Source organism: Staurois parvus, unplaced genomic scaffold (genome assembly GCF_062004578.1).
Source record: "Staurois parvus isolate SC_StPar_1 unplaced genomic scaffold, SC_StPar_1.0 ptg000929l, whole genome shotgun sequence".
NCBI classification, from domain to species: domain Eukaryota; kingdom Metazoa; phylum Chordata; class Amphibia; order Anura; family Ranidae; genus Staurois; species Staurois parvus.
This window is the reverse complement of record NW_028318725.1, coordinates 293774-311322: the sequence shown is the minus strand read 5'-3', so window position 1 is coordinate 311322 and position 17549 is coordinate 293774. Positions and strand designations below refer to the sequence as shown.

General features: G+C 40.7%; 1 protein-coding gene across 1 annotated transcript in view; it reads left to right on the top strand.

The window, feature by feature from the left end:
* The window catches only part of PUM3 (pumilio RNA binding family member 3), a 119278-nt gene that overhangs the window by 18718 nt on the left and 83011 nt on the right, over positions 1-17549 (top strand). The window contains exons 5-7 of the mRNA XM_089656695.1: positions 8373-8448; positions 9592-9685; positions 13317-13383. Of these exons, the coding sequence (XP_089512821.1) occupies positions 8373-8448; positions 9592-9685; positions 13317-13383 (237 nt within the window). The remainder of the gene's footprint in view (positions 1-8372; positions 8449-9591; positions 9686-13316; positions 13384-17549) is intronic.

The window sequence follows — 17549 nt, the reverse complement described above, 5'->3', positions numbered from 1 at the left end:
GCATGGAGGGCATAGCTGCTGTGTGTGCTTCTGCACGTGCCTCCAGTGTCTCCTTCGGGAGCACAATAAACCTGTTAGATGTAAATAGAGATAAGTTCAGGAGATGACATACACCTTGATGGACTCATAGTATGCCTGCACTTTTTACAAGGTTGCTGAATTCGTTAGGCATTTAGCCTTGCGGTTCCAGGCCTGTACATCGTAGGGACCTGACAGTAGGGAGTCTTCACCCAATCTGGTAGCTGCAGCCAGGGATTGTGCATAAAACTGACAAGCAGCGCTGCCGCCCAATTGCTGCTACACAGCCCCGGTAACTGTGACCCCCACACCATGTATTTTGTGCTCCGCTTGCCCATCTACGAGCTCAGGTCCGATATGGCGAGTGCCGGAGGGTGGAGGGGGAGGGAGGAGAGCAGACACATCTGCTCGCCTCCCCTTCTTGCTGTGACTCAAAAAGCAACGTTTATAACGTCACTTCGAGGTCACCCTGTCACTGCGATCTGCATTGCAATGCATTCAGTGGAGCCCAGAGGAGGCATGCTGGGTATTTTAGACCCTGCATGTCTCATTAAAGAGAGGCTGTCACTAAAAATCATCACATAGGGTATTTTGTGTCCCCTTTGTGATGGGGAAAAAAAAAAGGTTGAGGGAGAAGAAATTTTTTTTATTTTTAATTGCAAAAAAAATAAAGTTACTCCCAAGCACATAACACCTGCCCCTGAGGCCCCACATATACGAACGTATGAAGGTAAAAACACATGTCGGGGCACCTATGCATGAAAACGTCAATTGCGATACATGTTGCATATCGCTGTGCACTCCAGAGCGAGGGCGATAATTGTAGCACAAGACCTCATCCATAACATTAAACTGATGACTTGTAGGGGCTTTTGAAGTGTCGTCTATAGAAAATATAGGCTTCTGAAGTTGGTCGCCATTGCCCGGGCGCACACAAATTTAAGGTTTGACATGTTGGGTATTTATTTACTTGGTGCAACCTTGTCTTTTATATTTTACCAAAAATTTGGCAGATGTTATTGCATTTGTTTGCCCTAAAATTCACTTGACAGTCGGGAAAATAATTATTTGATCCCCTGCAGATTTTGTAAGTTTGCCCACTTACAAAGAAATGAAGGGCCTAGAATTATTATTATACAGGATTTATATAGCGCCAACAGTTTGCACAGCGCTTTACAAAATGAAGGTAGACATAACAGTTACAATACAATTTGGTACAAGAGGAAACCGGGCCCTGTTCATTAGAGCTTACAATCTAGGAGGAAGGTAATAGCTGTGGGGGATGAGCTGATGGAGGAAATAAAAGGCAAATTACTGGTTGGAAGCAGGATAGGCTTCTTTAAAGAGAACTGTTTTTAGGGATCGTCTAAAGGTGGATAGATTAGGAGATAGTCGGACAGATTGGAGTAGGGAGTTCCATAGGATGGGAGAGGCTCGGGAGAAGTCCTGGAGGCGAGCATGGGAGGAGGTGAAACTGGAAGTAGAGAGCAGAAGGTCTTGGGAGGATTAAAGAGAGCGGTTTGGCAGATATTTTGAGACCAGGTTAGTGATGTAGCTGGGGGCAGAGTTGTGGATAACTTTGTAAGTTGTTGGTAGTATTTTGAATTTTATTCGTTGGGCGAGTGAAAGCCAGTGGAAGGATTGGCAGAGAGGGGTAGCAGACATTGAACAGTTTGTAAGATGGATGAGCCTGGCAGCAGCATTCATGATGGACTGGAGGGGGGATATCCTATGTAAAGGTAAGCCAATGAGGAGGGAGTTGCAGTAGTCAAGGAGAGAGATAACCAGGGAGTGAAATAGGAGCTTTGTGGTATCATTGGTTAAAAAGTGGCATATTCTGGAGCTGTTATGGAGGTTGAGGCGGCATGATTTGGACAGGGATTGGATGTGGGCCTGAAAGGATAGTTCAGAATCCAGGGTTACCCCTAGCACTCTGGCATGCGGGGTTGGGTTGATAGTGGTGCTATTGATCCTGACTGAGAAATCGGGATGATGCACGTGGGGGAGGAAATATTATGAGCTCAGTTTTGGATAGATTGAGTTTTAGGAAGTGGTGTGACATCCAGGCTGATATGTCTGTTAGTAAATCGGTGATACGCAAGGAAACTGGGGTGAATTGAGAAATAGATTTGTGTGTCATCAGCATAGAAATGGTGTTGGAAACCATGGGAAGCTATTAGCTGACCCAAGGAAGAGGTGTAGATCAAGAATAGGAGAGGTCCAAGGACAGAACCTTGGGGAACCTCGACAGTAAGAGGTGGAGGTAGAGTTGTAAGTGACACTGAAGGTGCGGTGAGATTCAAATCAACAGAGAGTACAGTCATGGAGACCAAGTAAATAGAGTTTTTTGAGGAGGAGGGGGTGGTTAACTGTGTCAAAGGGAGCGAAGAGATCCAAGAGTAAGAGTACGGAATAGTGACCATTAGTTTAAGCGGTTAGCAAGTCGTTTGTGAGTTTTAGGAGAGCAGTTTCTGTGGAGTGCTGTGGGCGAAATCCAGACTGAAGGGGATCAAGAAGGTTATTCTCAATAAGGTGGCAGCTCAGCCGGTTGTAAACTAGACGTTCAAGGAGTTTGGAGGCAAAAGGGAATAAGGAGATGGCTCTTAGGTTGCTAAGATTGGTGGGGTCCAGTGAGACCTTTTTAAGTATGGGGGTGATTAGTGCATGTTTTAGAGAGTTGGGGAAGATGCCAGTAGAAAGGGAGAGATTGGAGATATGAGTTAAAGAATAAAGGAGAGAGCCAGAGGGTGACCGTAGTATTTGTGAGGGAACAGGGTCCAGGGGCAGGTGGTTAGGTGGGCTTTAGAAAACAGTTTAACAACCTCCTCTATAGTAGCTGGGTTAAAAAAGGGAGGTATAGATTGTGCAGGTGGACAAGGAGTGTAGGGTGAAGGAGATATCTGTACAGTGGAGATCTCTTCACGAATTGTATCACTTATTTTTGAAGTGATAAGTGATCTCCTGGGCAGTGAGTGAATTAGTGGGTGGAGGTAAAGAAGGACACGAAGTAGAGAGTTAAAGGTAGAAAAGAGTTGACGGGGATTGCGTGAGAGGGTGTTGAGAGTGATAAAATAGGTCTGTTTGGCAGTGTGGAGACAGGAGTTGTATTTTTAAAGGGCAGATTTATATTGGTGAAAGTCTTGCTGGGTCTTAGTCTTACACCATAAACGCTCCAGAGCACAGCAACGTTTTTTGAGACATCTGGTATTGTCTGTTTGCCAGGGCTGTAGCGTTTGGGGCACTAATTCTGTGTGTAGTGAGGGGGCCAATGTGTCCACAGTGGATGACTGAACTGTTGTAGATTGAAGTGGCCAAGTTGGTTCAGGACAGGGCTGAGATTTTGTCATAGAGACAATCTGTTGCCGAAAAAAAGAAGAGAGGGGTTAAGATCGCGAAGGTTTCTACGGGTAACTGTTTGGCTGTTGGAGGACAAGGAGGAGGAAGCGAAGGAGAGAGTGAAGCTAATAAGGGAGTGATCAGAGAGAGGAAAAGGAAAGTTGGTGAGGTTGCAAGGAGTGCATAGGTAGGAGAATACAAAGTCAAGGCAGTTACCATTGGAGTGAGTAGAAGCATGTGTCCATTGTTTTAGGTTAAAATAAGTGGTTAGGCTTAGGAGTTTAGAAGTAGCAGGAGTGTTGAGATTAACAGGGATGTTGAAGTCACCAAGACTGATTGAGGGAATTTCAGAAGAGAGAAAGTAAGACAGCCAGGCAGAGAAGTGAGAGGGACAGAGAGGGAGGTGAATGAAGGACCTGAAAAGTACTTTGTGGGGATAGGAGGATTCCAACTCCATCTCTTTTCCGTCCACTAGTCCTGGGAGAGTGAGTCCAGAGGAGACCACCACGGGAGAGAGGAGCAGGAGAGGGAAAGTCAGATACATGAAGCCAGGTTTCCATATTTGCAAGCAGGTTAAAGAAATTTGTGATAAAAAGGTCATGGACAGAGCTGAGTTTGTTACAGACAGAGCGGGCATTCCAAAGAGCACAGGAAAAGGGGAGGCTGGTTCTATGAAGAAGAGGAATAGCAACCAGATTGTGTGGATTGCGACCGATGTTAGAGGATAGGGTGTGCCAAGTATATTGGTCAAAGGAAAAAGATGGTGGTCCAGGATTTGGGGAAATGTCTCCAGATATTAGGAGAAGCAGAAGGGTGAGAGAGGTAATATGGGAGTATGAGTATGACTTATATGGAGGGACAGGTCCCAGTGTCCTGGAGGTTTTATTAGTATGTGGGCTCAAAATTAGCAGGAGTTGATGAGTATAGTATATATATCACCCTCACTCCTGTCTTCACCTTATTAAGCTGTGGGGTGGAGAATAGGGGTGAAGGAGAGAGAGTTTGAAGAGAGAGGGTACAACTGTGAGAAGGAGGAGTAGGGAGTGCATGTTACAGATTAGTGAGATGAAGAAGCAGACTGGCTAAGAGGTGAAAGAGCTGGATGGGGGAAACAGGTCACCTGTAGTCTGATTAGTATTTGAAGTTGTCTGCTGTGGTTTCTCGCTTTGTGCATTCGCTGAAGTGCAGAGCCGAAGTGCATTGCTCAGTACGTAAGCCATGATCAATACTTTAGCCAAGATGATAGTTGTCAATGCTGCCCCTGGCTGTGCGTCAACTAAGGAAGGCCTAAATTTATACTGAGTTGGGTGGGGGTATTGCCAATTAATCAATTAGGAATGCATAGCAGAGACACATGGATAGCAGGGCAAACTTCTCACACCAAAGGAGGACTACAAAAGACAACGAGAGCAGGAGGGCAGAGTTGTAAAGATTAGGATCAGCTCATAAATTTGGGTTAGACAATAAGATTAAAATAAACACCACAGTAATATGCACAGAGTTAGAGATTTTACCAATAAGAACACTAATAGTTATGAATCAGCTTCAGTTAGAGGTCGATTTTAAAAGCAGTATCAATTACCATATAGCAGTGCAGGGTGAATTAGCATTTGTACATGGCATGGATGATAGTACAGATGGATTTTGCTTGCAAATAATTACCATATAGCAGTGCAGGGTGAATTAGCATTCGTACATGGCATGGATGATAGTACAGATGGATTTTGCTTGCAAATAATTACCATATAGCAGTGCAGGGTGAATTCGAAATTCATACAAGGCATGGATGATAGTACAGATGGATATTGCTCGCAGACATTTTACCATATAGCAGGTGTATTTTAAATAAAGATAGCATATCAACCACAAATCCATAAAAAAACTCATGATACAAATGTTATAAATTTAGTTTCAGCTCAGTGAGTAAAATAAGTATTTGATCCCCTACCAAGCAACAATATTTCTGGCTTCCACAGACTGGCTATGTGCTCATGTGGTACAGATTAGTCCTGTAAATTTAAGAAGGCGTGCCTAATGACAACTCGTTATATGCATAAAAGACACCTATCCACAGAATCTTTCTACTATTCAATCCTCACCACCATGAGCAAATTACCATTCAAACCTCACCACCATGGGCAAATGGCCAAAGAGCTGTTAAAGGATATTAGGGACAGGACCTGCACAAGGCTGGAAGACCTTCAGCAAGAAGCTTGGTGAGAAGGAGACAACTGCTGGTGCTATTATTTGCAAATGGAAGAAATAAAAAATAACCATCAATTGCCCTTGGTCTGGAGCCCAGTGCAAGGTTTCGCATCATGGGGTAAGAATGATCATTAGAAAAGTGAGGGATCAGCCCAGAACTCCATGGGAAGAGCTTTTGAATGATCTCACGGCAGTTGGGACCACAGTCGCTAAACAAACCATTGGTAACACAATACGCCGCCATGGATTGAAATATGTTTTGGGGTTTCGCATAATGTTCAGGCCTTTATCATTTTTCAAATGTGTGCAAAAGCTTCTCTGTCAGCGAAAGGATTAAAGTGTATCTAAAAACAAAAATGTAAAGTGTATCCATGGTCTAAATTTAACAATACAATATGGAAATAAAATCATATTTCCACATTGTGTTTCAATGATTTCTAGCCTACTCCTGTTAAACTGAGTTTAAATTCTGTAAACTTTGTGAGGATCCCCACAAATTTACTTCCTTGAACTCTGTGACACACATTCACTCTGCCCTGTTGATAGGCACTGCTTTGTCACACATTTCACGGAGCCTGCCTTCTTAACTAGAGGTGTTGAGAGGAGGAGTTTCAGGAGGCAGAGTGAGTACAGAAATCACAGCTTGCAGGCAGCAAGGTACCATGGGATCTGTAGTCCTTAGAAATTGAAAGTAAACATAGTTGAAGCTGTGAAGCATGCAGGGAATCCAGAAAGTTGTTGGATGAGATGGCCAGCAGAAAGGCAGCGCTCACAACATTTTTTTAAGTAATGTATGTATAGTATTGGATCAAAAAAAACTATTTGTATTTGTTATCACAATACTGATGTTAGAAAATTAAATTAAATGCTGTGAGCATAGATCTCCTTTAGGGTGCACACACACTGGGCATAAAAAATGCTGCTTATCCACTTCTGCTCCAGTGATGTACCTGTGCATAGCTGGAGTTTGAGTAGTTATACCAAAATGATGTCTGCAGCTGCAGGCATCATCCCAGTACTGTTTTTAGAGCCAATGATTGTCTCTCTTGTAAAAACAATCTGAGCAGCTAATTAGCCACTGGATTGCTGTTGCAGGCAGCTTGAGGGGAGACCCCCGTCCCACCACCATCCGCTGCTTTACTGGGATCTCCCGTCCCATCCGGAGCCCTGCTCGACCTCATAGAGTGAACAAAGACCAGATTGGCTTTGTTCAGCTCTATGATATTGTAATCCTGATGCGATAACCTTACATCACTCCGATTTACACGGATTTAAACGGTGCCATTTTTGAAAATGAAAAGCATTTGATCACGCCGATCTTGGTGTGATCAAATGCTTTTAAGGGCAGAGGGGGCATGTGGGGGTCTTACTGACCCCAGACCTCTCTGTAAGGAGTACCTGTCATATGTCTGATATTGACAGTTACCACCTCTCACTTCCGCTCCGACTCCCTAGGCAATCATGTTGGAAGTTCCCCACCATTCCCCACAGCTTCTTGGGACACATCAGAGGCCCCAGGAGACTGCAGGACCATTCATGGCGTGACTTGTGCATGTACAGTGGGCAGCCAGTTGTGAAGCCACAAGGAGTCAGTCGGCTACCCACAGTTAATATGCCAGTGCCTGGACCCAAAAGAGCCAGGTTCGGTGAGGACATCGCTAGGTTATGAGACAGGTAAGTGTTTGCTTTTTTTATAAGTCAGCAGCTACAGTATTTGTAGCTGCTGACGTATTAATGTGTCTTTACAGGGGTGAAAATCCTCTGCAAGAATAATGGCACCCAAATGCACATTTTGCTGATACTCCAAATCACCTGTGAATGTGGCCTGAGACAGGTCCAGGTAGTAGGGGGTAGTGTTAAAGATGAACCGTTAGGCCCTAAAAAGACTGTTTATCACGGATACGAGATGTGAGGTCTTCCATTAAACATGTGTGGTTAACCCAGTGAAGCCAGTATTAATTAGCTTGGGTGTTGGCTTGATGCCAGTGAACTAAGAATAAAGCCTTAGCTGCATTGAGTAAATGGGGCATAAATAACTGTTTAGGATAGGGTCACATTAGTGCGGGCTGTGCGTGTAGCCCTGTCATTTTAAAATGCATCCTCAGGGAAACCGCATGGTCTTTTTGATCATGCGGTCTCCCTGTGGTTCCTGTGATTGCGCTGCAAGCTGAGTTGCGTGGGGGTACCATTCAGAATGGATGGCAGCCCCGTGCATCTCTCCAGAGCAGCACGATTCGGCTGCGAGTGATTGTGGGTTTTAGAACAGGTGCAATTCCTACACTCGCAACCAGCTTGCAACCTACGGGCTAGTGTGAACTAGGGCTCATATTGGACTATTGGTTCATCTGTACAATGAAACAAGACATATAATGGATTTCAGGGGGCTTCAGTATGTTGAATCTTTTCAGTAAAATAAAATATCTTACCCTAGTAAGCTTTGATGAGTGGGAAATACCACAAAATGTGGGCATGAGTGGAAAATTCATCACATCCTCTCCAAAACATTGTAGAAAACTCAGGAAACGTGATTTGTCTTGGCTGTTATGCCAGCGAGAGAGAAGCTTATAAATGACTTCTGTTTTATTCTAATGTAACCTGTAGTTTGGAATGAAAGGCATATTTCCGGTGAACAATTCTAGTCAAGACTACAGTACAACTTGATAATACTTTTTGAAATTCAGAAGGGAGAGACCACCATGTACCTTAGGCCTAAGTGTTGTTTTATATGTCTTTATTATGTTATGATATCTGCACCTTTCATTAAAAATTGGAAAAAAGAAAACTCTCTAAATATCTTGTATGTTTATTTCTAGAAAAGACTGTGATGCCAAAAAAAGAGTCAAGTTAATGGACGAGCTTGAGAAGCTGCTTCAAGGGAATGTGAAAAGTGTGAGTGGATATGATTGAATGAACCTGCGGCCAAAGTTAGACCACATAATATGAGTCTTCCGCTCTACATGTTTGAGCTTTAATTGCTTTCATTAAGCAGCTAATCAATGTGAGCTGCTCTGGTCTTGAGACACATAAGTCAGTTTAATTAGATTGCATAATGGGTCAATATGTATTACATTTAAATATGCTTTTGGCATCCCCTGAGACGCAACTGTTGCAGTATATCTGAAAGCAATTAAGAAATGTGGTGCATACATGTTCTCAAATGTTCTATTAAATTGTATTCATAGATTTTAAAATCTATTGCCTGCTTGTCTTTTATTATTCCTTAAGTAATGTTATGTCAACTGTTAAATTTAAATTTCAGGTTTTGTTTTTTTTTCCTTCTTGTGTTGAAGTATATTGTACCCTTTAGCATACCCATAATTTTTGTTGTGTTTCTATAGTCTTTATCCTTCAGGGAAACCTTGTTTCTCTGTCCTATACTTGCAAGAGGCAAAGAGGAGTACAACACTTTGCATAGACGCATTGTAGCTGTTCAAGAGAAATATTATTTCTTAAATCTTCGGGGTGGAGTCAATGTGATCACTAAGTTCCAAAATAACCTTGGTCATCTATCGTGTATATCAAGTCAAAAATTTAATTTTACTAGGTTTATTAGAAAGGTTTGCAACTTAAGTTGTTTTTTTTTTTTAATGTTAACCAATATTTGCCCCCTCTGGCTGTTCCTCTGGCAAGTTTCAACACACAGGAAGTGAAGAAAAGAAATACAAATCGTTTCGAGCCTACTCTCCAAAGAAAAGCATTTTTATTTCTTCCTGTGCTGCTTTTGGAGAGTTACCCTCACTTCCTGTCTGTTTAAAATATTCTCAGCAGAACAATATCAGAAGGGATTTGTAAAAAAAAAGGGGGGTGGGGTTTTTTGATCTTTTGGAGCTATTGTGTGGCCTATAACCATCATAGTAGGACTGGTAACATAGCTTTATGTAACATTTGATTTTAGTCAAGGTTTAACACATACTATTAGTTGTTTGTAAGTAAGAACCAATTGAATCTGTTAAAGAGCAATCTATTGGAACCTATTACATTTTACAGTACTCATCCCAGGTTGATCTGTTTTTCATGTCTTGTCTCTTACAGATTGCATTTGCTCATGATACAACCAGGGTCATCCAGTGTTACATAAAACACGCCAATGAAAAAAGAAGGCAAGATGTTTTTGATGAACTTAAAGGTATTCTGCTCCCAATGTATTTATATTTGTTATGCAGCAGATACCTTTAGGCTACGTTCACACTAGCGCTGTGTGCAGGCGGCAGAGAGGCGTTTGGGAAGCGTTTTTACCGCTTCCCAAACGCCTCTGCCAATTCTGCACATTACAGCACATGGTGCTGTTCTAACGGGAGCGTTTGCGGTGCGTCGCGGCAAAACGGACGCCTCTGGACGAGTCAGGAGGCGTTGAAGCCTCCTATTCTCGTCTATGGTGCCGCTCCGCTCCGCTTCTGTTGCAACGCGGTTGCGGGGTGTTTGCGGAGTGGTAACACCACTCAAACTGCATTATAGGCGTTTGTGGGGCGTTATTAACGCTCGGCAAACGCCTAGCAACCGCCGCTAAACCGCGCATGCGGCGTTTGCCGAGCGTTAAAAAACGCTCCGCAAACGCCAGACCAGTGTTTGGCAAGCGTTGGCAAAACAGCCAAGTGTGAACGAGCCCTTAGAAGGCTCCGTGCATGCTGGCTTAAAAGAAACCACTGCTCCTGGAGGAGTTTAGCGTTTTGCGTGTAGAAGCAACTAATGTTATTCTATGTGTACATGCACAGAAGGTAGTTTGGAGGTGTTTTTTAAGCTCCACGGTTAGAGGCAGTAAAAAAACCCTTTTGTTTTGAATATTTTTTAAGAGTGTTTTCCTGGCAGAATAAAATGCTAAATGGCTCATAATGGCTCTTAAATGCTAGTACTAAAAAAAATGCTCAAAATTGGCTTTTTTTTTTCTCCTGCCAAGAGCACTGGCTTTTTTATGTTCAGTCTGCATGGAGCAATAAAGTGTATATACAGGCATTGGCTAAATTTGCCCTAAAACCCTTCTCCTGCCTGTAGGACATGTCTGAGCAAGCTTTATTTTATTTATTTTTTCATTTTAACTTGTTTCTGTAGCAAGAAACAGCTTTTATTATTTCCTGTGACAGTACTATGGGGCAGCTGTTCAGTTCCTATTGATTCCCCCCAAGGCTACCTCTTCCAAGAGCCCTTTCCCTACACACACTGTTTAACCGTTTCAATACCGTGCAATTTTACACCTTCCTGCCAAGGCCAGTTTTCAGGTTTCAGCGCTCTCACACTTTGAATGACAATTGCGCGGTCATACAACATTGTACCCAAACTAAAATTTGATCATTTTCTTCACACAACTAGAGCTTTTTTTTGGTGGTATTTAATCACCGCTGGGGTTTTTATTTTTTGCTAAATTAACAAAAAAAGACCAAAAATTTTGAAAAAAAAACCACTTTTTTCTTTGTTTCTGTTATAAAAGTTTACAAATAAATAATTGTTCTTCATAAATTTAGGCCGAGATGTATTCTGCTACATGTCTTTGGTGAAAATAACCCAAATTAGGATGTATTTTTTAGTTTGTAGGAAAGTTATAGAGTTCACAAACTATGGTATAGATCTGAATATTGATCAATCCTGAAGTACTGACAGCCAATCTAATATCTTGAGGTCCAAGAATATCAGAACAGTACAGATATCCCCCAAATGACCCCTTTTTGCAGAGTAGACAGTCCGACGTACTTCATAAGAGGCATGGCGAGTTTTTTGAAGTTGTATTTTTTTGTCATAATTTTTCGGAAAATGAAAAAATTAAAAAAATTATTTTCACTATTTTTTTTTTTTACATACTGTCACCAGTGCAGTACAGCGTCATCCTATAACTGGCATGGCGGTGAACAGCGACACTGACTGGTGACAGTATGAAAAAAAATATATATATTTTTTTTTTTAATTTTTTTTTTTTATTATTATATTTAATTTTTTATTACATTTTTTTTATTTTTTTTAAGATTTTTTTTCATATTTTACTATGACCAAAATAGTACAATGTTACCATAGTAACACTGTACTACTTTGGGGAAGTGATCAGTATTTTTTTTTTTTTTTTTTTTTACACAATTTGCTTATAGCAAAGAATTACTTTGCTATAAGCAAGCATTTACCTGAATGAAATCGATTCATTCAGCTTTTTTTTTTTTTTTTTGTGCTTAGCTGTGATTTGGTCACAGCTAATCACATGACATGTGCATGTGATTAGCTGTGACCATTCACAGCTAGGCACTAGTATACAATGGATGGCATCATGAATGAAGCCATCCATTGTATACAACTGTCATGTGACCTGCTGTGATTGGTCACAGCAGGTCACATGGTACCGGCAACGGGAGCCGGTACTCGGATCTGTCATCGGCCGTGTCCGAGGTGCACGGGCGGTGACAGATCGCACTGCTGCGTCGCTCTGCAACCGCGCAAACCGCGCATGTGCGGGAGCACGCCAAATGGCCTGCACCCGGAAAGCTGCAGCGCTTTTCAAGCCGCCAAACGGCCATTGGCCGGGCGGCTAATGGTTAAGTAGAGTGTTAGGAGTTAGGCAACATTGCTTTGCAAGGGAATAACTGAATGCACAGAGATCTGACAACGCTGGTTGCGATTTCAGTGCAGTGAAGCCATGAAGTTAGGAGCACATTGGATTTCTGGAAAATCAATAGATAGTATTCTGTATTTCCAGCAATTTAAATGGGAAAAACAAGGGAAAATATGCATCTATTGTAAATATCTACTGAATAGTGTTTTGTTTTTTGTTTTTTAATATTGTGTCCTTGCATACGCATTAATCAGGTAAATGCTGTGTGAAAAGGTTAATTAATTCATCTTTGTATCTATTATTGAAGGCAATCAGCTGTCCTTCATGAGTGGCCTTAAATCAGTGTTTTTCAAGTCCAGTCCTCATGGACCCCCAACAGGTCATGTTTTCAGGATTTCCATTATTTTGCACAGGTGATTTGATCAGTTTCACTGCCTTAGTAATTACCACAGCTGTTTCATCTGAGGGAAATCCTGAAAACATGACCTGTTGGGGGTCCATGAGGACTGGAGTTGAGAAACACTGCCTTAAATTAAGCTACATTTATAGGCCATGGAGGCTTCAGTGGTTAAACTGATGTTAAATGTGTGCTTTTTTGTTTTGTTAATTAAAAAGAGGTTGTACATACCTGCTCTGTGCAACAATATTGCACAGAATGGTCCTTACCTCCTTTTTGGCAGTCTCCCGCCAGTGCTGTCTGCTACTTCTTCCTCGAGGTGCCTCCTTAGCAGGCCAAGTGCTATAGGGGCACACAGCGCTGGAGAGCCACAACCCTCTGCACCCTCCTCACAAGAGTTTGATAGCAGCAGGAGCCATAGGCTCCTTCTGCTCTCAGTGTCTCCTGTGAGACTAGGAAGAGAGGAGAGTGGTGCTGCAGCCAGGACAGCACTGGAGCAGTAAGAGGAGTCAAGTAAGGTTTTAAGGAAGAAGGTGGGTAGGAAAGATGGTAGGGATTTTTTTTTTTACCCCATTGCAGAGAATGCTTTAAGGTAAAAAAAATAAACTTTAGAACCATTTGAATTTTTTAAAATTCATAGTTATAGTATGTGTTACATAGCACTTTACAGAATGTGTACATAGAACCATTTACTTCAGCCTTTGCTCCTAAGGTAAATTGCACTCTAACTCTGCACTGAATTCTAGAAGTTTTGTAGAATTTTGTCAATGGTTACTGTATTTGATTCTTTTAATATAATGAATATGTGCTAATAATCTCTAATCTATCTCACAGAACACATAGTGGACTTGAGCAAGTCAAAGTATGCCAGAAATATTGTGAGAAAATTTCTAATGTATGGGTATGTTTTCCAGATTTTCTTTGTACTGCATGTGCTTTTGTAAATGTGAAAATACAATTTCTTTCATGGAACTGGGAAAAAAAATGAAAAAATATTTACTGGCTATGAAAAATTACATTGGGACGCAAAATGTGTAAAGGAATATGTTGGTAAACGACAGCTATGAATATTTGCAGAATATTTGTACTCTTTATGCATTTGGATTTCTTGATTTAAAGTACATGCTTACCTAAAAAAAAAAAAAAAAGAAACCACAGCTTCCCTCCTGTGATGTCTGCAAACCAGTCTAGTTTTGGGCTGTTCACCCTTGTGTACTAAGGTAACATAGACTTGATTTGGATACACCTGTATACCAGGAGTTCGTGCTTCGGCAGCCCGGCACTAGGAAGTAGGGTGAAAGCGAACATGTAGTTTTAAATCAGTTCACTGTATGAGTTGCCATCTGGTATTGTCTGTCCTTTGGTTAGTGGACAGATGTATGTATGATAGCTACTTTTTGTAACTATATAATCTTTAGCTTTAAGTTTTTTACAATTAAAATGCCATTGTCTACAAATTACAGCATGCAAAGTGTTATACCTAGGGTATCATAGTAATATTGTATATTGAAAGTGCTTGTGACTGACATGTCAATCATTACACAGGATAATGAATGTTCTTCTCTTTTATTTTATGTCAAAACACTTTGTGGGCTGCACCTGGGTTGTTAACGATTAAAAAAATGTGCACTATATTGAACTGCATATACACCTATTCATTGCAGCAAATTTCTTCGCTGTTTGTTTCATTATTTAAAGCCTAATTCATTATTTAACAAAAGGTTAATTTTTCAGTGAGCTGCGTTACCCAACTCCTTCTGCGATGCTGTCAGCTTTAAACCAGAATGCCTTGTTTTCTTAATATTGCTGGATGTCAGGACTAATTTCCCAATGTATTTTTGTGGGGTTTTTTTTTTTTTTTTTTTATGCATTTGAAACTTTTTGTATTCACATTAGACCATTTTAGCTATTGCCTTGGCTGTCCAGCTTTGAAACATGCCCTAATGTAACAAGTAATTAAGTGGTCTGACAGCCATAATAATGGGTAAAATCGATCACCAGGTTACTATCTGCCAAATCTTTAATGCATGGTGAGTAAAATCTGCATTAAAAACAGAATGCAATGATTTGCAAATCCTATAAACCCATATCTGATTCACAATAGAAAATAGCAAACATGTCAAATGTTTAAACTGAGAAAATGTACCATTTTATAAAAGAAATAAGGTAATTTTGAAATTGATGGCAGCAGCATGTCTAAAAAAAAAAGTTGAGACAGGGCAGCAAGAAGCTGACTAAGTGCTAGTAACAATGAAGAGGTGGAAGAACATTTTGCCACTAATAAGGTTGATTGGCAACAAGTCAGTAACACAATTGGGTATAAAAAGGGCATCTTAGAGAGAGTGTCTCAGAAGTAAAGATGGGCAGAGGTGTAACCATCTGTGAAAAGCTAAATCTTAAAATTGTCATACAATTTCAAAATAATGTTCCTCAACGTACAATTGCAAAGACTTACAGTACTGTACATAATATCAAAAGATTCAGAGAATCTGGAGAAATCTCTGTGAAAGAGACAAGGCCGACACTCTTTATTGGATGCTTGCGATTTCAGGCCCTCAGACATCACTGCATTAAAAACTGGCTCAGGAAAACTTCCAAAAATCGGTGTCTATCAACACATTCAAAATGTCTATCGTGCCATTCAAAAATGCAAGGGAGTGGTCTATCATGCAAAGAAGAAGCCATATCTGAACATGATCCAGAAACGCTGCCATGTTTCCAGGGCTAAAATGGTTTGTTGCAAAGTGGAAAACTATTCTTTAGTCAGATGAATCAAAATTTACATGCTTTTTGGCAACCATGGGAGCTGCGATCTCTGGACTAAAGAGGAGAGGGACCTTCAGGCTTGTTCAGCACTCAATTCAAACACCTGCATTTTCAATGGTATGGGGACGCATTTAGTGTTTATGTGATGGGCAGCTTGCACATTTGGAAAGGCACCATCAATGCTGAAAGATATATCCAGGTTTTAGAGCAATCAATGCTCAGGCAAGAATGGGACAACATTCCTCTCCCAAAACTCCAGCAACTGGTTTCCTCAGTTCCCAGACATTTAAGAAGAGGGGATGCTACACCACGGTTAACATGGCCCTGTCCTATCTATTTTGGAATTGGGGTTGTACTTTACCAGCTTCTTCTTACCCTATCCCAACTTTTTTTGTTGCTGCCATCATCTTTAAATTTACCTTTTTTTTCTTAAAATGGTACATTTTTTCAGTTTAAGCATTTAATGTGTTGTGAATAAAAGATTGGTTTATGGGATTTGCAAATTTTTTAACCCTTTGGCTGCCAGGTCCGCAGTGGGGGGTGGTTTATACACAATCTGGTGGCTGTAGCCACTGGGATTCTGTTTAAAACTGACAGGCAGACTCCTGCCTGTCAGGTGGAAGCAGTCGGGCGGCTTCGCTGCTGCCTGATCGTCGCTTTCACAGCCCCCTATGTGTCCACTATGTGATGGGGAAAAAAAAAGTTAAGTAAAATAAAGTTGTTTTTTTTTTAATTGCAAAAAAATAAAGTTAAACCCAAGCAGTACACATGTTACAATAGCCACGCACGCCGGAGTGAGAGCAACTATTGTAGCACAGGACTTCTTCCATAAAGCTAAACTGATGACCTATAGTGGCTTTTGAAGCTATAGACAATATAAGGTACTGAAATTTGTCGCCATTTCATAGGCGCACACAAATGTAAGATTTGGTATGTTGCATATCTATTTACTCAATGCAGCCTCATCTTTTATATTTTACCAAAACTTTGGGTAGTTTATTGCGTTTGTTTGCCATAAAATTCATTTTGGTGTCTTTTTACTGAAATTTTGCTAGGGTGGCTGCTTTCAGAAAATATATAATGCTTTGGGGGTTTTGCATAATCTTAAGGCCTAAAATGATTTTTTTAAACGTGTGTAAAAAAGGCAAAAATCGCTTTGGTTGCGAAAGGGTTAATTTTTGTTTTTATGTAGATTTTACACAGGGACTAAACTTTTTTGGGTTTGGGGTTATAAAACACTGCAAATGCACCAGGTGATTATTAATAATGAAAAAGTCACTCCTGTTCAGATTCACTCTGCTCATAACAGCTTTTTCTTCAGAGCAGAAACAGGTACTGTCAGAATCTGCAACAATGTCATTAAAATCCTTGCCATATACATTGATCACCGAGGTTGGGTGTTTTTTTCCTCAACAAAAGTGCAGTTACTCTGTAAACGTGAAGGCTTCTTTAGTTCTCTTTTTTAAGTATTTTCCCTCTGTTTTCATCTGGTGATCCAGACCGTAACACACTTCCTGTCTTAGGTGTCTGTATTCTGGATGAAGTAGTAAAGCAGACACTGTTGGACAGCAGTATTATCTTTCTTGGGGAGAGTAGTGTTATAGTAGAAGATATAGAGGGACTTGGCTAACAAATTGAAAGTGAAGTCCAGATCACACTTTATAAACCGTTACAGACACAGTTTTTTGTTCCCCCCCCCCCCCCCTTTTGGGATAAAGGTTTTACATAAACGAATAAAAGCTGACCATTGTGAGCCCCCATGTCAGTATTAAATGTTTTGTCTCAACAGCTACTTTGTCTGGACACATTGTTTTGTTGAAAAATAACCTACCAGTAGGATAACTAGTTGGAAAATAAAGGAAAAAAGCCTAAAAAAGAAAACTAATGCAGCCACCACATCTAAAAACTAGCCAGCTGCAATTTGATACATTTTTTATTTTGGGCTTAATGCTGCTTTAAATTGGTGGTTTTGAATCTACTTTAAATAAATGGTTTAGTGCCGCTACAGTCAGCTAAATTTGTTAAACACCTAATTAAGTAATTTTTTCTAACATTCTAATATAACGGAACCTGTATTAATTTGTTGATATTAGCAGGAAATCACCTACCCTGTGTAGCTAATAGTTTATTTTTACCATGTTTGTGAACCTTTAAATTCTCAACATAGGGCAGAGTCCTAGTCACTATGCCATCAAGTCTTCTGCCTGGGGATTGTACAATAATGTATAGCGACATTGCAACACTCAGAAAACAATATCCTCTAGCAGAATATCTTGTACTTTTGTTTGACATATACTCTTT